This window comes from Phalaenopsis equestris, unplaced genomic scaffold (assembly GCF_001263595.1).
Source record: "Phalaenopsis equestris unplaced genomic scaffold, ASM126359v1 Scaffold001045, whole genome shotgun sequence".
NCBI classification, from domain to species: domain Eukaryota; kingdom Viridiplantae; phylum Streptophyta; class Magnoliopsida; order Asparagales; family Orchidaceae; genus Phalaenopsis; species Phalaenopsis equestris.
The window spans coordinates 236,673-258,746 of record NW_018165484.1 but is presented as its reverse complement, the minus strand read 5'-3'; the positions used below and the strand labels follow the sequence as shown (position 1 = coordinate 258,746).

The window sequence follows — 22,074 nt, the reverse complement described above, 5'->3', positions numbered from 1 at the left end:
AAAGAGAGCGGCGGGGGGGGCTTACCTCTTTCCCTTTCTCTAAAAAATAGTTCCGCCTCTTCTCACTTCTTTCACAATTTCTCTCCCGCTCAATCCCAAAGGGATTCAACAACCAACAAAAAAGAGATGCTGTAGGCATGAAAAATCAAAACTCTCGTCACCAATGATGTCAACCATAATTTAGAAATTGATCATGTTTCAATTATTAATAATATGAATGATGAAAGAATAATAAATTAAATAATAAACGACCTTATAGGAATTTTTTTTTTTTGGGAAAATCAGCATAAGTAATAGATGCGATTCAAATCCTCAAATTCATGATGAAAATTAGAACTCCGAACTCTAAAAATATTCTGCCTTTAGAAAAACTGTAGAATATGGAGAGTATCGCATGAAAAGATTCTATCATTTTATATTAATCACTTATGGGAACGATCTGGATTTCTAAAGCTTTATTTTCTCATTTCTCTTTTCTCATATTACTTCTATTGCCATTTGTTCCGAAGACAAGTGGTGCCAGACTCTTCAGACAAGTCCACCTGTTATTTCTGATTTCTCATATAATTTTTAATGTCTTTCGTTTCCAAGATGAGCAGACTCTATAAACAAATCCACATACTTAAATTGGGGAGTTCATTGATCAGCTACTGAGCGTTGATGCCGAGGAGCTAAGTGTTATCTGCCATGACAACCCCTTCACCGGATCCACCCAGATCTGGCCAACGCAGCGCCAATCCTCGCACGAAGAGCTCTGTAACCTGTCCCCCCTACCTGTACCGCACTATTCAAAAATGACGGTGTCTTCACTGCCTTCCATACTCTCTATCTTCCCTTCCGAATTCAAAATCATTGATTTATTGATCCCTAAACCCACCTGCGGTATCTCAACCGCTGGCTGATCGTTGTATTTTTTTAAGCAAGAGGAGAGTGGCACATCTCCTCGCCTCTTTCTGTTCTTCCTTTTTATGGGGGATAGCTTTCTAGGGTTCGATCGCTGTTTCAGTTGTAAGAAAAGCGGAACTTTGTGATTGGAGCTACATTGGGGGTTCTGAGACGATGGGATCAAGCAGCAGCAAAGCATCGGAAGATGGAAGCATGACACGAAGATTTAGAAAACTCGCAGTTCTTAGGTCTTCCTGTTTTGGCAGCTCTCCCACTCCTACGGATGAACAGGTGCATCTAAAAATGTCCTTTTTTTCTTAATTTGCAGTCTTTTGCTCAGTTTTAAGCTATTAACTGATCAGGTTTAATTGCTGAGCGATGATTGATGAAAATGTGACGTTCTGTCTTTGTTTCAGTTAATTTGAGCGCATGATGATTGCTTTTTGCCTTACTAGTTTAACTAGAAGGGTTGCAGTTATGTAAGACTAGTTATTAGGGGATGCTGTGCTGTGGCCTGATCTCAACGGTTGCTTCGTTTCTTATTCTTGTTTTTGATATTAAAATATTATCATTATCTGTTTGAAATTTTTTCAAGAGTAATGCTACACTCCTCAAATCGATCCATACTTAGGGGCTCTTGGTAGCCAGATTTAAGCTAAATTATGAAGGATTTAGCATAAATCCTGTCAAAATGTCCAAATGGTTTGTTAAGGGGCTATTGGTAATGGATTTAGGGCGTGAATTAACCAGGATCTAAGTTAAATTCTGCCAAATGTTGGAAAAGTCATCTTAAATCCTCTCATTTACTAAATCCGGATTTCACCTATTTTTGCGTAAATTCTGTACTTTCTAAATCCGGTTTTCTGGAGATTTAGTGTCAAAAAGTCGTGAAGGGAGAAAGAAGAAGAAGTACTTGCCTAGAAGTGTCCGTCTTGGCTTCTACCTTCGCCCACAAATGCTGATGCAAATTCCTGTCACGACTTCTTGCTGGCCTGTAAGCTAGTCATCGCGACTTCATTCGAAAGAGTTTCAAGAACGGCGGGGGAAGATGAGTGTTTCAGATTTCAAGTATGACTTTTTCTGCAGTGGATTGTGTGGGGATTATTGATTTAATATGGCTGGTATCTTAAATTAGGTTATTTTGGTTATAAATTACGCTAACATGTTAAGTTAGTGTAATTAAAATTATTTATTACGTAATATGGTTAATTAAAAAGCTTATAATTTATTAAATAATGTTTTATGAAGATAGTTTTTTATAGAAGTTAATTTATTTTAATTTAATCGAGCTGATTTTTTTTATTTGATTTAATTGTTTAAATATTTAATTAATGATTAATGGTTAGATATTAAAGTGCTAAGTAATTTTTAATTTTTTAATTAATTCTAGTTAATTATTTACAGTACAACATATAACTAATTAATAATTATATGATGAATTTTAAAGTATTAATTAATGAATAAATAGCTTAGGTAATTACAATTAAGATAGAATTTACTAAATGAATATTTTGTTGTAGTTGCATAATATTTTTCAAATATTTTCATCAAATATCATTATTTAAATTCTACTTAGATTATTAGACTTAAATCTTAAAAGATTTTATCAAACAGTTTTATAGGATTTATTTGAATTTAATAAATCTATTGCCAAATAATTTTTTGGGATTTAACTACCCCAAAATTTACTAAATCTAGATCTACTAAAAATTCTATTGGATTAGTGATCTATTTGGGGAAAGTTGTATTTTTTTTAAAGGTAGTTGTAAAGTATTATAAAGAAAGTAAATTTTTTAAAAGCTTCTATGGGTAATGTAATTGTTTTCTTTTTCGAAAAATCAAACATAAGTTTTCTTATAGTTACCAGACTTCAACATATTTATTGGTAAAAATTAACATTATCACAAAAATTTTTAGAAAACAATAGCCGAATAGAATGGTGGTGCTGTATAAAAAACAAAGCAATTAGAAAGTTGTCTCAAAGAAAGCCTAAATCTTAGATGTTACTAAAGATTTCCTGAATCTTATGGAATCTTAAATTTTGTTTTACCTTTGTTTCGACATAAATCTTGGTGTTGAATCGTTTTGGTTTATAGAGTCTAGTATTGTTCGTGAGCTAACACAATCCTGCAAAGGCTCTCTTTTTAAGAGGAATGTATGGAAGAAGATGAAGGGTTTATTGCCAGAGCTTGTTTCTCACACTATATTTTCTTAGGGAATGATTCAGTGAAAGGGTCTCTGTTTCCCGATCACGAGAGAGTCTCATTTCAAAAGGGAGAGAGAGAGAGCAAGAGAAAAAAACCCCCTCCGATTACTTTTAACCTCCCTTTTATACGTGAGAAAAGAAATATAAAATTATATATGATGCGGTACTATGCCTGTTCATGATGTTTTCTTTAAATGATTGTGATGTAGGTGTCAGTTGGTGCTTTAAATTACGATAGATTTATGTATTTCATTGTAATGATGATTTTTTCCTGTGCGGGCTCAGCTCGACCATTCTGGCAAGTGAGCTCAGCTCGACCACTCTGACAGGTGGGCTCAACTCGATTTATTTATGTGAGGCTTCAAGGCCCATGGATTCTGATGTTTTACCCATTTGCAAATCTTCCTTGAATATAAATGGCTATATTTTGGATATACATTTAGTTTTCCGATTCTCTTGGCACATTGGTTTGGGATGTGAGAAGAACTATAAAAGAAGATTCTCGGTTTTGTATGACTGCGAAATATTTATTTCTAGTCGCGTTTTACAGCTTGGTTAAAAAGATCTTCAAGACGTGAATGCGTCGTGATTAATAAATAAATTTTCCTTGACCTTAGGACATTTTGGCTACACCTATGAGGAATTAGATCGTCTTACCCTCTTCCTCGAGTCAGGATTGACCTTCGCCTGGTGGCTTTTTTGGCTACACCTGTATGGAGTAGTCTCCTCAGCTTCTCAATGAGTGTGATGGCTTTGCACCTTCTTATGAGGGAGGTTAGTTGTCTGAGCTATTTTATGGTGAGAATTGGTTTTTTTTTAGTAAAGTTGGATGTATGTTTGAAAATATTGAGATAATGAGAGTAGAAATTGGGACTTTCCTGTTCTTGATAGTATTTCTATCAAAGAATAACCGTCGTATCGTTTTTTCATGATCTTGCATATGAGTGTTTTAAACATCCGTTGTTTTGTTATTATCTTATAAAAAAAATAAAATTAATATTAAAAAATAGCATTAATTATGATAGGTAGTGAATTTTAAAAGTGTACCACCTTTTGTGCCTATTGAAGGTGTTTCGTGGGAGGCTTAAGTTTCCATATTGAAGAAAGGTGTCTCTTTGCTGCGATTTTTAAAATTTTTCAACTCCAGCTTCCAGTGATGGATAAGATTACTGTCAAAGGGATGAAGATCTATCGGTTGCGCCTTTAGGCCATACTTTTTCAACAATTGTTGACGTAACTTGATTTTATAGAGAAGGAATCGTGAAAAATAATCAAATGTTATGGGAACTGGAACGTCATAAAGGAAGGTACTTCTTGCGATCCTCTTGTGGAGACCATGAAGGTGTACATCTGCTTGTGGATTCAGTGGAGAAGGTTGCCCCAAACAGCGGGACGATGCTGCCTTCTATGATTGTTTGTCGGGCAAAAATTCTCTTGATCTGAATGATCCAGTCGAAGGTCAGTCCTATGACTTGTTTAGAGGACAAAATGAAACTAATTCAATGACTCTTGTTGAACTTGGCTTGAGCGATGAGTAGGTTGTACTTCTTGATTATGGGCATTTTTAACTACTAAGGGTGCGCATGAATTCTTGTATTTGGTTGAAATGCATATGTATTCATAGATCAATGGGTTGCTTTAGTGGCTGCTTTTAGGGAGTCTCCAATTGATGATGTTCCTTTAGGAGGTGGCACCAAAGTAGGTGAAGTTTTGGACCAAGGCAACACTGGGCCGCTTCCTGAAGGTAATTCATCATTATTTTCTAGAGCTAAGCTAATAAAGTTATGGAGCTAATGTTAACTTGTTTGTTAAGTGTAGGTTACATGCAGGCATGGCTACTTTTTTGTGGCAAGGGAGATGCCTAGCTAACTGGGCTATAGGACAACCAAAAGGGGGGTAGAATGACTAATAGCACGGCGAGCTGCTTCCAGGGACTAGAATAGGCCGGTGGAGATTGAATTTGGGATATGAAGAGGGTAGGTGATTTCTTCTCTCTCACGAATATTGGAGGGAAGGTGTCTCCAAGTCTTGTGGTCGTCTTCCTCTTCTTCCTTCAGAAATCCGCTCCAACCCGAACCATTCCACCTTCTTCCCTTTTCCATTATGTGGAACTTGTTAAGCTTATGCGGTCACTCCAATTGCTTAAGACAGGTCTCCCTTCTCTAAGGCTGGGATGCACCCTTTCACACTCTTGCTTTACCTTGGTCCGAACATTCACCCTATCTATCCTTGTCACCCTAGCTAAAAATGTTGATTCTAATTCTATTACGATCACTTCTTTGTTGACCGGGGAAGTATTGTCCTATTATTTTTTTTTTTCATTCGATCATGTCGTCACTTAATGACTAGAATGCACAAAGATTAGGTGCTCAACTAGAAAGAAATTCAAAGAATAGGAGATGCATGACTTGTCGTAGCGGGAATTCAATCTCTAGAAAGCTACGATTCAAACCTTCTTTTCTCGCTGAATACGATCTCTTATTACGTTCATAGAAAGATGACGAGAGGAATGCAAAGGGCTTCGAACTGGGTTATGCCAATGGTGAGCCAGTATCGGTGTAAGTTGTGCCAAATATGAGCCAATTGTTGGAGGGGGTGTTGATCCTAAAGTTTGTTTGCTCTGGTTGCAGGAAACTGGATGCCTGAAAAATTGACCGCGAGTACTTTGCTGACACTAGAGGCGATCTACACTATAGAGTAAGGTGATTTGAAGAATTGCCTCATCATGTTGGAGGAAGGTCTGATAGAGGCTAGGGAGCACATCGTCGACTTTCAAGCTAGAGAGGTGGCAGTTGACCTGGAATCACGCAAATAGATTGCCAAGTTGGAGGCAGTGTTGGTGGAAAGTGTGTGATGAAGCTTCTGATGCTCACAGCGGGATCCTAATGGATCTTTAGATCTTCAACATATTTTTGTGCGCTAGTGAATTGGACTATTAACATACACTTGAACTCTTTGAATGAGGTGATGACTTATGTCAATAAGTTGTTGAAACAGTGCAAGGTTGATTCTTTCAACAACATTAAGAATAAACAACATTTTAGAGCACCATTTACCCTTAACAGACAGACAACTGACTCAAAAGAAGCTACATGGTTAGTAGGATCTGACTTCCCATTATATGATTTCAAAGAAGGAATTTTGAACTTGCCCCGTGCCTTCATTTCCGCAATCTCACTTGAGAATGCATTATCCAATAATCACTGTCCTCTTCTTCTTCTAGCTCCTTCATCTGAGGATTCAAAAGCTTCTCGCTCTGGGATGTAAGATTTGTCTCTTTCCTCTTCCCATTCTTCTAGCCTCGAACCAAGAGCTTTTCTAGTTCCTCCTTTTTGTGCATCTTACATTGGAGGCTCCTGCCTTGGTGGTTATTGTATTGACATTCCTCGTCTACGAACCATGGGCCTTGATGTTCTCGTGTGGGTTCTAGAACTTGCTTTAGAATGGGATCTGGAGGTTTTTTGGCTTAAATCTTATGTAGCATTCAAGACCTGCTCTCTCAACTCATTTATCTACTGTGCCACAAACTCACTAGTCAAATCCGTTGTTTTTTTCTTCTTCCTTATGCTTGAAGGATCCTTTTGCAGAGTTTGGGTATGAATTCCACACTCACCACATTTTTTAAAATCTTGAATCTTCTAGGATATAAGGTCCAACATTGTTTGTCTCACATAACTTGGTAAACATCCTTTTTTTTAAGGAGAAATGTATGGAAGAAAAGGATGTATGTATTGTCAGAGCTTGTGTTTCTCACTTTATGTTATCTCAGGATCCCTGGTAGCCGGGGATAACTCAGATAAAGGGTTTTGTTTTCCGATCTTGAGAGAGAGAGAGAGTGTGTGTGTGAGAATCTCATTTTGTGGGAGAGAGAGCAAGAGAAAAAAAAACATCCTCTGCGCCCCTCTGTCCTCTCATTTATGTGAGAAAAAACATATAATTACATCATGTACGTTATTGCGTTTGTCCACAACGTCTTGATGAAAAGATTGTGATATGGGTTTCAAATGACGCTATAAATTAGGATAGATTTATGTACTCTTAGGTAATGATGATTTTCTCTGGTGGCATGTTTACGACGGACTAGTCTGACCACTTCAGCATATGGGATCAACTCGACTACTTCGACAAATGCGCTCAACTCAATTTGTTGATACGGGCTTTCGGGTCCCATGGATTATGATGTTTTTACCAATTTGCTAGTCTTCTATAAGTACATATGGCAGTACTTTGGGTGTACACTTGGATTTATTGTATCTGAGAGTTAGGTTTATTTAGTGAATTAAGTTAACATAAACATGCAAAGAGGAAGAAAAAAAGGGAACCCATTTAGTATCTTTGTCTAAAACATTTGTTGCGACTTCCTCACTTCTTTTTCCTCAATGTTTTTGGGCAAGAGTACAATTTAGGAGAAAAAATGAAGGTGTCAAATAGGAACAAGTGATCTGATTGATTCCTTTTGTAGCAAGCTTCTATTGTGACTTGCTTATTTGTTGACATTAGTTTTGAGTAGTAGGTAGCAAATTGTTTGAAGGACTAATTTTATAATTTGTTGAATAATGATTGATAGTAATATTATTTATATATATTGTGATTTAATAATTGTATTTAGAATTAATAAACTTAACTCAGCTGTGCTAATTAATAACACTAATTAGTATTAGCTTATTGATATGATTTTATATTTAGTAAATGTTAATTTTTTAACTTAATAATATTAATTACTAATTAATTAATATGCTATTTATGATAATTGTACTTTAATTAATTTAATTATAGTTTATATAATCTATTTATCAGTTAACCTAATAAAATTAATATTATTTTTGTTCAAATTGATTAAATCAAAATTGCTATTTAATTAGCTTAGTGATAATTAATGTTTAATTGAGATATTACTATTACTAATTAATTAATAATAAAGCAATAATCAATGATTAATCTATTTAGCAATATTCTAATTAATGATGAATTAATGATTAATGTGATTAGAAGTAATAAAAATAAATCAAGTTAAATTAACCTGAATACTTGCATAATCAATAATTAATGTTAAAATCAAATTTAAAGTAACATAAATTCTAAATTAAATAGACAAACAATTCATCAAGATTTAATTAGATTTAACCTTCAACCTGACATACAGTTTTTAGATGCTGTCTTTGGTATCATAAATCAAAATTTATAGGATTTACCAACTATTAGTTGAGTTAAATTTTATTTGTAGCAAAATAACCCCTTGATATTGAATTTTTTTTATCCTCATTAATAGCACATGCAACATAATCAAAAGAAATGGGTGATACGTCCACATCGACCTTTGTTACAAGAATTAATATATATATATTTCAAATATAGATTTATTGTAGAGTAAAGCATTGTTTTCTTTTATAGACTCCAATTATTCTTGTATTTTGGTTATTAAAGTTAGGCCATTTTGAGGAGATTACATTGAATAAAAGGGCTTGGTTTAGAAGCATGTTACATGTAGGATTTGTCAAAACCTTTTGGGTGGATGTTGTAAGCATTATTACCGTTGAATCCATATCTGTCTTGTGAAGCATGCCCAATGATCGAAGCGGTAGGAACTATGAGGGAGAGGTAGAGAAAGAGACAGAGAGGGAGAGAGGAGTGTACGCATAGACTTGTCCCGTAGGAGCGAACTTAGGTATTCTCGAGCTGTGTGACTCATTTTATTTCTTATAACTGGTGGTTACAAGAATGAAGGGGAGATTGTTCTCCCTATAGAGGATGGGTCTAAAGAAAAAGAGCCAAAATCTCTTAATACATGCTATGACCTCTCTATTTATAGAAGATACAGTGACAAAGTGTAAAATTACATGCTTGACCCTGGTTTAAAAAATGGGCATTATAGGTTATATTGTCTTTTGGCGATTCTAGACCTTTTCGTATGGAGACAAATTGGCCTTCGCTTTGGGAAACTAGTCGGCTTTTTGCCTGGACACTAATTGAACTTTGCTCTTAAAAGCTGGTCGGCTTTAGGGCGGCCAGTTGACTTGCCTGATTATCATTCTTTGATGATCTCTAGAGATCTTTGGGGATCATTGGGGAGCTGTTGAGAGAGTTTCACGCTGATATTTGTGAGATTGCTAGGGTTATTAGACTTGAGTGATTGTTGGCGTGAATGCTCGTCTCTTATTGGCTTGTGTGGCTCTTTGGTTGTCAAAATGGCCTTCGGTCGGTCGGTCTGCTGTCCTTCGGTCGGCTATCTGTCAGTCGGTTAGCAGTCTTTAGCTGATTGGCTTCACGAGGAATTGTAGCTATTTTGTGAGGGGGATACTTGTCATGTTCTCTTTGATTTGGATAGTTAGAATGTCTCAAGATTTGTGCATACCATTTTTCGGTGCACAGTTACTTATTTGAGTATCATCACATCCAATAAATGAGCTATAAAGTGCTTGAAGAAGCATTGCTACTTATTTCTCCTTACATGAAGAGCTTTAAATATCTTTGAAATGATTAATTTGACGAAGCCTTTACTCAATTGAAAACACTTATGTTTTCTTCGACGATACTCTAAAATCCCTAATTAAGCAATAAAAATTGCTATTATATCTTGAAGTCAGGGGTGCATATGTGAGTTTTGTTCTAATAAAGAAAGATGATACAAAATTGACAGCCAATATACTATGTTGATAAGATTCTTCAAGAAGATGAATTGAGAATTCAATTTTGAATAGTTTACCTTCAACTTTAGTAATTATTGTCAAGCTATTTTGATTATATTTTAAAGCAAATTAATATTAAATCATCACTAATCAGTTGTTGAAAATGATTTTATCATAACTTCACTCAAGAAGATTATTAAAATGATTCCAAATTTTCAATATGCGAACGACTGCTATTAAATTACATATGTTAATGTTTTTGATAGACTTTACCTGATCCTTAAAAGAAGTTACAATGAAGGATGGCCTGCTCTGGACCCTCTATAGTGATGGTGCCTGTGGAAGCCAAGGAGTTTAAGTTTGAATATTAGGGTATGTTTGGAGCAACTGCAGCTTATCAATAATCTGCGGATAAGTAGCTGATTCAGATAAAGTGTTGATTAGCGGCTGATCCGGAAAAGCTGGTTAGCTGTTTGGTTTGTGCATTTGGAAAATAACTAATTTGTAACTATTCCTTGATAAATAATCATTCTCTCTCTATGTAGTAGTGTTGTTTGCAACATAATTGTCATAGTTATATATTTGATAATTTAGAAGCAAAAAATTACTTCATAACAGTACAAAAATAGATATACACTTCAAAAACTCTCTCAATCAAAGAACTATGTAATCAATTTTAATAAGTAAAAAAAAGAAGCTGCATGTGGAGATGGATTACTCCTCCATGAAAGAACACAACAAATAAAATGACACCTAGGCTGATTAACAAATATAATGCATGTAACAAATTCAATAAAAAAATTGAGGATGTAAAAAAGGAAGCGAACTTGAATGTCAAAAAAAATAAAATAAATAAAAACACATAACACTAAAAATAGAGTGAGAAATCAAGGAAGGATGATAGGGGAAAAAGTCAGTAGTGGGAGGAAAAAAAGATAAAAAAGCATGGTAAAGATTTCCCTGCTCATGCCAATTATAGAGATACTACATAAAGTACAATCTAATCATTCGCCTCAGCTCTAATAATTTGATTCTGAGCATATTCTTTTCCTTTTTCTGCTAATGTCAACGATGAGAGATTTTAGCATCAACATGTGTAGAAAATATAGGCCCTGAAAATCGATCAGAATGAGACATGCATTATAACTTTAAATAACTAAATATATCCTGCACTTAAAATGCAACATTGAAATTGATCAAAATAATCAGTTCAAAATGAGACAATTCATATTATTGGTTTACAACTCCATTTCAATGATCATGACATGTTTTGGGGAAGTACAATACCTAAAATGACTTTCCATGAACAAATGCAGTAAAACACATTTTCCAAAAGCACCTGCATTGTCAATGAGTTCCATTTGCATAGATGCTGCATTAAAGTAGATAAGGAAAATAGAACGACATGATAAAACAATATCTTAACTCAAATTTATTCTAAAACTATGCCTAGTAAGCCATCTTTTTGTTGAAAGCTCTGAAATTGCTACAAAATAAGTTTTTACTTTTACTAGTGAAGGCCAGAGTAAAAAAAATATTTAATTTCAAAGCTTATTACAAATATGTCAGCCAACCTCTAATCAATACTCAAACAAATTTGCCACAAACTTTTTTTTAATGATTTTCTTCAAGTGCATCATTTCATTTTTCAAGATAAATTATATTTTTTTTATTAGTATAGAAAGGTTAAAAGTTTCTTGTATTTTAACTACAGAATAGTTAATTAATGATTTTCAAATCTACTTTGCATGAATTTCTCTGCCTCCAACTGTTACGAGATAACAAAATCTTTTTCCCTTGAAACACTGGGATTATAAGTGTTGAATTGGAAACAAGGCACCAGAAACTGTGGCGGGATTTAAAAATATATTTCCTTAAAACATTGGAGTGCAAAGCTTTGAATTGGAGAGAAGGCACCAGCAACTGTTGCGGGATTTTAAAATCTACTCACTTGAAACATTGGGATGGAAAGCTTTCAATTGGAAAATAAAGCACCAGGAACTGTTGCGACATTTCAAAATCTATGACTTTGAAACATTGGGTCGGAACAGGGGTTAGGAGATTACCTAGCAGTGAGCGAAAATGCTTTGGAAAAGTATCGCCTACCTGAGATTACAAGCCGGAAGCGTCTCCGGAGATTTCCTAGCGGCGGTCGTGAATGCTTCCAAGAACTACCGCCGGTGTGGGATTGGAAGCTGTTAGAAGTCTATAAGAAGAAGTGTAGAACGACGAGGCTTAGGGTAGGGGACAAGGGCAAGCGTGACGGGAGGGTAGAGAGGTAAGAAATTTCTTCCAAACTCGGGTCGCGGGGTCGAACACGCGGCCAGTGTTTAATACAAAAAAAAAAATATCTTATCGCAAAACATCCAAGATGAAGAAAACAAACGGCAATTAGGCGTTTTGAAAACGCAAACGCAGGTGATCCGCTACGCCAAACAGAGCCTTAATCGGGACCCCAATAGGAATTTTGCTTGCTTACAATAAAAATTTTTGTTTAAATTATAAACATTCAAGTTAAGTAGTAACATTAATTGCAGAACTATGTTTTACACTTGTGCTTGGAGTGGATCATGGAATCATTTTCTTGTGCTCTCAGCTTATCAGGAATTAGTTGAATGGACTGTATGAACGGTAAGATAATAACTTGTGCAAATATGGTCTGTGTAAGGATAAAATTTAAATCCACATTAAATTTGATTTTCTTTTTAAATAGAGCAAATGCTCAGGAAAAAATCAACTTGACAATTTACTCCCCAAGTGAATTCTATATGGTTGCTTCAAAAGTATCTTCTCAATACTGAAGAATCATAAACATTAGAAATCAAGGCAGAAGTCGCACAAGTTGAGTTGATCTCTTTATTATTGAATATTTGAAACTGGAAAAAGTTCTACTATTTGTTGTTCAATGAATTTCAAAATAAAATCTATGTAGCACTTATTCTTGATAATGAGTTCTTTAAAAAATCTGTTACTTTTTGCTAATATTAGTTGTGTCTGGCACAATGAAATTGAAAAAAAATTTGATGAAATTTTATCTAGGAGAATGTGGAAGTCCTTCAGGTTAAATGATTTTAAGAAATAGATTTTTTTGACAGATATTTTTGGCTAATTTTAGGAAGGGATGCAAGAGATTTTTCAAATGATGCATTCAATGTAATAATTTTTCTCAATTATAACTGCAATCTTCTCATCAATAGCCATCGATTTCAGTTCATGGCTATTTGCTGTTCGGTGGATGAACTTATTAGAATTTCTCCTAACATGTTATCAAAGAAGATTTATATTGTTGATGATTGATTATTTTACAAAGTGGATTGAGGCAATGAACAAAAAAATTGTGGAGTTCACTGTTTTTTTTGGACTAACATAATTGGTCAATGTGGTTTACCAATGAGAATAATTACTAATAACAAATTCTACTTCTCATATATGAAAATTAAATATTTAGTTAAATTCATGAAAATCGACTCAAATTTGAATATGCAAACCTCTTAAAATCAATGGAGAGGTAAAACCAACAAACAAATTGATATCGGAACTAACCCAAATCATACTTGAAAAATCAAATATTTTTACTAAAAGTAAATAGATGGTTATAATTAGATACACTTGAAAGGAAAATTACAACAAGCATGATAATAACTCACACTTGGGCTTGATGTCGGGGTCGTGGAGGTTGGCTAGGTGGTCGGGGAGCTGAGGTAGGTGGCTGAAATGGATTTTGGTTGTTGGGATAGCAGGAGGGGTTGGAATTGCGTTGGCAGCGAAGCAGAGGGCTGGTACAACAAAGGATGGTGATGGAGGAGGGTTGCAGACTATGAGACAATAAGAGGAATGCTATCTGATATGGGACTGCAGGGACAACTGGATAGGCTATCAGGAGGAGATGAGATGGAATGATGGTCAGACAACACGAAATTAACATGTTTGCTGTTTTTCGGATGGAAGCGAGGGTTAGAGATCTGGAGTGATGCGGTAAGGTTGGGGAAGGATGGAGGCGACTATGCAGGATGCTAGTGAGGTGGAGAAGGAAGGTTGTAATGCACAAATTGCAAAAAATAGCCAAATGATGCTTGTTTTGGACGGCTGCAACAAGGAAGGGGTGGTCGGGGGCGATGTGGGAGGTTGCAGAAGGGGAATTGGGAATATAATCACCACATCGGGTGAGAGATACAACCAGAGCATCATCCAGTCCCTTGATATAAATCTTGAAGGGAGAAAACGGATGCCACTGGCTGTTCTAAATAAACTCACGCCAAAAGTACTCTTCTTTTAACCCTAATATAACACATTTATATAGATTAGAAAGGAATGAAAGGAAAAGATGAAACTCACTAAAATTGGAAAGGAAACGAAAAAGGACGCTTACTTGGGTCTTCACACTCTTGCATCCTAATCATAAATGGGAGAAACTTCTATATCAATCTCCCGAGGTTGGGGTAGCTTCAACTTCATTTGTCGAATCCTCTATCTCTTCGTAGTATGGAGTTGGATCAAGCATGTTGCAAGTAGTAGAAATTTAGCAATCTCCCGGTATGTCAAGCCTGTAGGCATTACCGTTCCAAATTATATTTTGGTAGTGTGAGTATTCAATCTTTCTTGACAAACTTGAGCTGGAGCTGCATGTGGATGGGTATGCTTACGAACCAAGCTTGGCGTTATCAAACTTGCAATTGGTTTCTTCCACTTCTCATACTCGTTCGAGTGTATATGGTAAACAAGTACGTAATGAGGATTCAACTCTAAGATGAAATATATGGTAGACTGAGCAACTCTTATTAGCAATCACTCAAGAGAGGCATCTTTTTTCTTTGAAAGGACATAGATCCCACTATAGTATGTTCTTTATTGCTAAGCAACTTCCAACAATGCGGGTCATTCTATTTGTCTGATCATTTGTTGGTGGGTACACTGCTGAATTGACTGTATTACACAAATAACTTCATATGATCTTTCAGCAGTAGCTCAAGGGCTTCTCAAGCTTCTCATTCTAATATACTGGACCTCTCTCAGTAGGGGCAACTTAGGAAATAGGCTATATCTGATGTTGCACTGTGTTTAGTATTGACCCCTCAAACTCACAGCTCTTTTAGACTTCCAATCCTAGTTTTGTTGATGCTCCTCCGAATGTTTGCAAAATGTAGTTCGAGGCACCGCAACCTCATACTTTGAATGAATGCACATTACCTCAAACTCATTACTTTCCTGCACCATCAAGGTTAATTTAGTTTGAGTCTCTCTTCTGAGTCGGTTGGAATCACTGCCTTTTCTTTTCTTGTCTGCTAGAAGTTAAGAATCCTTTCTGAAGTCTTCATCCTCTTCTGGATCACTGCATATTGATTCAAGTACTCTCCTATCAGTGAAAGAAATCATTATTCTGATTATTCAAATTGATTTAATATGCATAAATTCGTGACACTTGTAATACCTCCTGACTTGGACAGATCCAGGAATGCGGATTTGTTCCCTCTATTCTCGACTTTGAATAAGTGTCTCCTCGGGCAGGGTTAACTTGGTTTTTCTTCTGGCTGTACTCTGGCTATACAATCTTGGGTTTGAGCTGTGCTTTTAAGATGTGGTGGTCACTTGATGATGTGGTCCCTCCACTTTTGAATTTGAGGTCTGAACATCCGGTCTGTAATAAGCTGGTAGGAAATAACGCCGCATCTTGGACCAAGCAGTAATTTTATTCTTCTCTTCTCATTGTAAAAAAACCTTTAAGTTTGCCCACAACTGAGATGCACCCTTCCTTAGCTTGTTGACAACTAGTTTCACTATTTGGTCAGGTGATAGGTCGTGACACTCAAAGGGTCTGTTTGGGGCAAATGTAGGTGTTCGAAGAAGCAGCTATGAAGCTGCTGAAAAAGAAACAGCTGTTAAAAAAGCTGCGGCGACTATTATAATTTTTTTTTTTGAAAAAGTAAGATCGGAACTTTCTAGAGCCACTGTAGGCAGTTAGGTCTGATGGGAAAACATAGATTTCAACTGCTATTTTTTTGAGAACACAAACAAAACAAAGTTTTGTTAAACGGGAAAAATTGCGGTTCTACATGACACTCGAATCGCACCGCCGCCCCCAAACTGACCTAAAAACACATTCCAAGGCCCAACCCCTAGATGACCTCGTCCAGATGCATGCGACTATCGAAATATGACATTCACATTTACTTCATAATTTTGGCTTCTCTAATATCTCATGTCAAATTTTCGGGATAGTGATTCTTTATTTTAGGGATCAAATGGAATTTATGTGACCCCATTGAATGCTCTTCTTTCTTAAATTTCATCACTCGATGGAGTTGTCACTGTATTCCTTAATGATCTCCTAATCGGCTTCTGTTACTTATCTCCTTGGAGGCATGAATAGGGTTTGGGTAGGTGGAAGGTGTTTAATTGTGATGTAGGTTAGGGAAAAAAATTGGAGGGTGGACATAGGTTTGAGTATGACAGATGCTAGGAACCTTATGTAGGATTTGTGTTAGGCTAGCTTTAATACTAAATGATACCCGAGTTGACCCAAAGCATAATAAGAAAAATAAATATCTTTACTGAAAGAAAATAGACAGTTATAGTCAAACACACTTGAAAGAGAAACTACAACAAACACAACATAAGCTCATATTAGGACTCGATCTTGTGGTGGTAGAGGTTGGTTAGGTGGTCGGGGCGGGGCTGGGACAACAAAAGGAAGGGTTGGAATTGAGTTGACAACGAGGCAGTTGGCTAAGGCAGTGAGGGGCAATGAAGGAGAAAGGATGCGGACAAAGGGACAACAAGAGAAGTGTTGTCCGTTGTGGGGGTAACAAGTGGGGACTATAGAGACATCCAAATTGTCACGACCCGGCCCGGTGCTTGGAATTAACCAAGACAGGAACAAACAGTTGGACGACAAGAATAAAAATTTCGATATTCACATTCTAAAACTTGCTATTAACAGATGAAAGAGCAACTAATCAATTTAATTAAAGCAGTATATTTAAATTTACCTTTTTACTGGTTGTCTACGTCTTCTATAAACGTTTTTCATTTTTTTACTCATTTTTTAATCAACTAATTAAACTTAAAAAATTAGTTTAAAATAATTTTGAGCTAAATGAGACGGTGAATATCCATACTCATAAACCACCGTAATACAATAGAGGAGAAAGCAATATGCATGCTAGTTAAATTTTTTTAATAAATCAATATAAATATTTGATGCTAATCAAATAGTCTTACTACATTGATAGTATGCCATTATCATGTCATATCTATACAATCGTCACTGAAGTACCGTTAAAAATTGTGTTAATAAGGACAACAATAGCAATGTTCTATTCCATATACGTGCACGGGCACCCTACTATTCCCCAACTGATACCTTCAAGGGGTGACTCTAGCATTGTCAAATAAGTAAAAATTAATAATAGAAGTAATTAATTATACTTTTATGCAGCTGTGAAATATAAGATAACTCAGTGTATAAACTAACGAATCTATCACTACAACAAGACAACAAATCTTATAACAAAAGAGTTCTTGGTTGCATTTAACCTACGTAATATCAAGCTCGTGTGTGTCGCATATACATCTCACCAAAAGAGACCATCTAAAAGAACCTCAAAATTGTACCACTGAAAAAATAGAGGAACATGGTTGCATTCATTAGGATTTCATATTTGACACTAACTAATAACGATAAACATGTCATCAAGAAAAACTATAATGTCAAACGTCTTATCATAGAACTCCAAAATCTTTCAAAAGAAAAATAAAAGAAATGCAAAAAAGAAAAAAAAAACATTATAAACAATGTAAATAACCAAAATCAATATCATATACATAAGAAACAAAAATAAGCTTGAACTGTATAAAATACTTATATAATAAATAGTGAATCTCTTCAACAACTATTACAACTAATAATATGATAAAAACTCCAATGACTCTCCAACTATCGCGTCCGCAATTCCTTTCCTTAACTCTGTCATCTTGCCTACACCTTTTCCGTCTTTAGTACAGGTCTTAGGAACATCATTTCCGTCCTGTGAGAAAGACTATTCAAGTCAGTACTCATATGCTTCATTTGGAGTGATACCACCAAATATAATTGTGGAGAGTTATTATGATAATCACCATTTGCATCTGTTTGGGAAGCGAGTAAAATGACATGTCGCAAAATATAACTCATTTGTTCTTCCAAACATCAAAAGTACTCTCAACGGCATAATGAGGAATGTCTTATTGAATATTTTTATCCTGCCCCCCGCGTGATATTGTTGACTTGCTCAAAGTCAGATATGTGGTTTCTTGTATCAGGATAGAGCTTTAGAAACTCTCGTTGCAATGAATATCCAACATCAACTAAATAGTATTTACTTGATATGAATTGACTGATTAATATTGAACGAAAAAAGAGTTAGGAGAGAAGTTCGGTCTCAAGCGAACTTGTGGGTGGATTTGAAAAGTTGTATTTGTTATTCCGTGTTGAATTTTTGAAAATTCGACTGCCATGTGCACTTCTCTCTCAATTGACTATGACAAAAGTGAAGCTCATGTTGAAGTCGCATACCGTCATGACATTATACGTCGGGGATCAACAACGGTCGATGAATGCAATCTCATTATTTGAAACATTTGTATCGCGTGTTCTATCGATTGCTCAAATACAGTTCTAGAAAGATAACAAAGAGTTAGGTAATTGTGATATTTATTTGAAAATTGATTATAATAAATAAGAGACCGTGCATCGTGTGAAATCTCCGTGGGGTCCATTCAAATGTAGGATCTATTAGTTTAATTACTTGTGAAGAAAATCTTACTAGTGCATTCAGCTCCATAGATCCTCACATCGAGTCATTCTGCGATAATATGTAAAGGGTGATTCCAACACCTCTTGTGAAGTTAGTCTGGTTGAGTCACGAAGTCCATGATTTCTATATAGTTTCTCTAAGAGATCGGTGAGTACAACCTGTATCATGTGGAACATATTGATATATCTCATTGAGTGGCCCGCAATCAACTCCCAAACCCATTTATCGTGAGCATATGAGGATGTCATGCAAAAGGAGTGCTCTGTGTACGAGTTATAATATTCGTACATCAAGCATACGACGACTGCAACTTCTTCTGCGCTATTTTCTAGTTGCATCCATGTATTTCGATATCGAAGTCGCTAACACATAAGCATAAATGAATTAACAACAATCATATAAGGTTACAAACAAAACATAAATAAATAATGTTACATATGTAAATAGAAAACATAATGAGGAATGAAAACTCTCAATTGAAGCGACATGTCCAAAGCAGTTTAAATATCAAAAACACAATTAAAAATTATAAACAAATAGAATGTCCAATGGGAATTTAATTAGAAAAATGTCTCTCAAATGTTCTTACTTCCATGAAAATATCGTAGGTAAGACACCCTACGATTAGTGGACATCACGATGAAAACTCTATTCAGGTTAAATCTCCCAGCAACTTCATAAAAAACAAATACATGTCCTCAGAAATTTTTGGAGTTGTATCTAGAATTTGCACAACCTACTACACATACGTTGCTTGAGATGTGCTGGAGTCATCAGTGCATGAAGCCGCCAACTGTGATATTTGGTTTTTAAGGAAAGCAAATCTGTTTTTTTTTTCTTTTTCAACCTGGGGACGCTTGGAGCAGCTCGTGGACATAAGTTCATGAGGTTCAGGTTGTTAATCATTTTGTCAGCTTCCAAATTTTCGGGGATGCCACCAAACCCGTCTCATTGGGGTTACATGCATTGATGCTCGTTGCCACGACACCCTCAAACATATGATCCAACTTCTTCTTTAACTCAGGATTGATTTCACTATATTTAATTTTTTTTTTGCAGCACACACCTTCTACAAATTTATATAATATATAGTTGAATTTCAAAACAAATTAAAAATTGACCAAAATAGAGGATATTTTAAAATGCTCAACGCAAGTTTCTCTACCAACCACTCCTCAAAAACATCAATTGTTTGCTTTATCGGATTTCACCCCAAGTCCGTTGATCTTTGCTTCAATTCTTTTTAAATTTTCTAATCCTTAGTTAATCTCACTTGTTTTTTAACTCCATCATATCTTCCTCTTTGTCTATACTTTCTTTGAATTTTCTAAAATTATTTTGCCAACCTTCCTTATTGAAATAGGTTGTTGACCTATTTTTCAGATCAACCTTCTTGAGGCAAAGTTCTCAAAATATTAATTTTGTCTCTTTATCCCATATTACAGATGAATCAGTCTCTTTTGTGTTAACCTTGTATTATTACCATGAAAAAAAATTAATTAACATAAATAGAAATATCACAATATCGCAAATAAAAAAACTCGGAATGCCATAATATCATCACCACCACCTCCACACCAACACATCCACTCACCGACACATCAAGTCACCAACACATCCACCACACCACCAACACCATCTCCATACAAACAGGACCACACACTGACCACCACCTCTACAGCCACACACCAACACCACCATACACCACACACCAACACACAAACACCAACGCCTCCATCAGACACCACCTCCACGGCAACACCTCCACACACTGACATATCAAGATGCCAACACATCCACCGCACCACCACCTCCACACACCAACACCTCCACGCCAACACAACACACACTAACCACCACCTCCACTACCACACAGCTGCATATCCACACAGATACCACTACCTCAACACACCAACCATACACCAAACACCACCACATAGATAGGGGGAGCCGCAAAAGAAGGCCAAAGCAACCTTAAGATATCAAAGAGCATGGGATCATACATCCAAGTCTTTCATATGCTATTAACATCTACTATATGACTTTTATCAAAACATACACAGTACCTGAAACATTGTTATTAACAAGTGCAACACTCTTTTTCTTACTGCTATGAGAAAATCAATGATAAAATCTCAATCTATATTTAAAACATACACAACATCGAAAACATCCAAAATCCAACACCATCTTTTTATCCATTTTTCAAATTCTCACTCAAATATCCAAATTCATGATAAAATCTCAACCCATATTCAGAATATACACAATACCCGAGCTATTGCTATTAACAAATCTAGCACCAAAATTTTCAAATTCCCATTAAAATATCAAAATTAATGATAAAATCCTTACCCATATTTTCTTTAACAAATCTAGCACAACAAAACAGAACAAAGCCACCATGAAACACTGTTTCGAGAGCTATGTATGTAATTATCCTAAAACAAAGAATAAAGTGCAAACCACAAATCATACAGAACAAATACCATATCGAGATGCACTACTTAGGGTGCTAGGCATGTAATTATCTAAAAAAAACAAAATGAACATCTCAAAACCAAAAACCGAATAGATCACATACAGGACACTCGAAACAATTCTAACAGCACTTAAGCAACTTATTTTAGCAATTTACCAAACTCTCACATAAACTTCAAAGGTAAAGGAAGATAAAGCCCCATTCTAGATTTTTAGCATCCTATTTCATCCATTTCTCAAATTCTAAAATACGCACTCAATATTCTTAATAAAATCCCATTTCATATTCATAAAATACACGGGAGCCGAAACATTGCTATTCCAAAATCCAACACCAACTTGTATGCATTTCTCAAATTCCCACTCAAATTTGAAAACCATACCGAGTAGAGCCATGTCAAAACCAACATAGCAAATCCACAAACCGAACAGACCAAAACCCAAATGAAATTGCAAAGGACAAAGCATCAAAATCATAAACCAAAATCAACTGAAATTGCAAAGCACAGTAGCATTTGAATAATCATAAAGCCACTGAATAGCTAAGGTAAAAATTATCGGAACAGAGGGAAAAGGTAGAAGAGGGACTGCCTCAGAGAGCTCATAACGTGCACAACCACCAAATCGAGCCGAAGAAGAGAAGGGACAAGGAAAGTAAGAATAAAAAGCTCATCACAATAACCACTAGCAGAAGAAAGGAACCACCACATAGAGCACATAGTGCACAAAATCACCAAATCGAGCAAAAAGACAAGCGAGGAGAGGGAGAAGTATGTATAGGTCCCCAGAACAATTACTTGCAACCAACAAGAGACAAGCAGAAACAACGCCTAGCCACCGGATCCACAGATCCGAGGGAGAGAGGTAACTAGGGTAGAAGAAATATGAGAGAGGGATCAATGGGGTTGAGAGAGGTAGAAGAAACATGAGAGAGGGACCCTGGGGCCGTAGGGTAAAATATACACGAAGAAATGCAGGCTAAACCGTTGCCACGTTTTACATAAATTTTTTAAGAACGCTGCCACCCCGCTGTTTCCAAACGACCAAATTCACGTTTTCAAAACGAGACACGCAAAAAGCGTTG

At 35.8% G+C, this 22,074-nt stretch overlaps 1 protein-coding gene across 4 annotated transcripts in view; it reads left to right on the top strand.

Moving 5' to 3' along the window:
- Nucleotides 1-460: 460 nt before the first annotated feature.
- LOC110032876 (probable E3 ubiquitin-protein ligase HIP1) overlaps nt 461-22,074 on the top strand; it is a 62,398-nt gene continuing 40,784 nt past the window's right edge. The window contains exon 1 of one of the 4 annotated variants that reach the window (XM_020736651.1): nt 461-1,176. In XM_020736651.1, coding sequence (XP_020592310.1) covers nt 1,060-1,176 — 117 coding nt within the window. In that variant the 5' untranslated portion in view covers nt 461-1,059. The remainder of the gene's footprint in view (nt 1,177-22,074) is intronic. The other 3 variants (XM_020736650.1, XM_020736649.1, XM_020736652.1) reach the window with 3 other exon arrangements.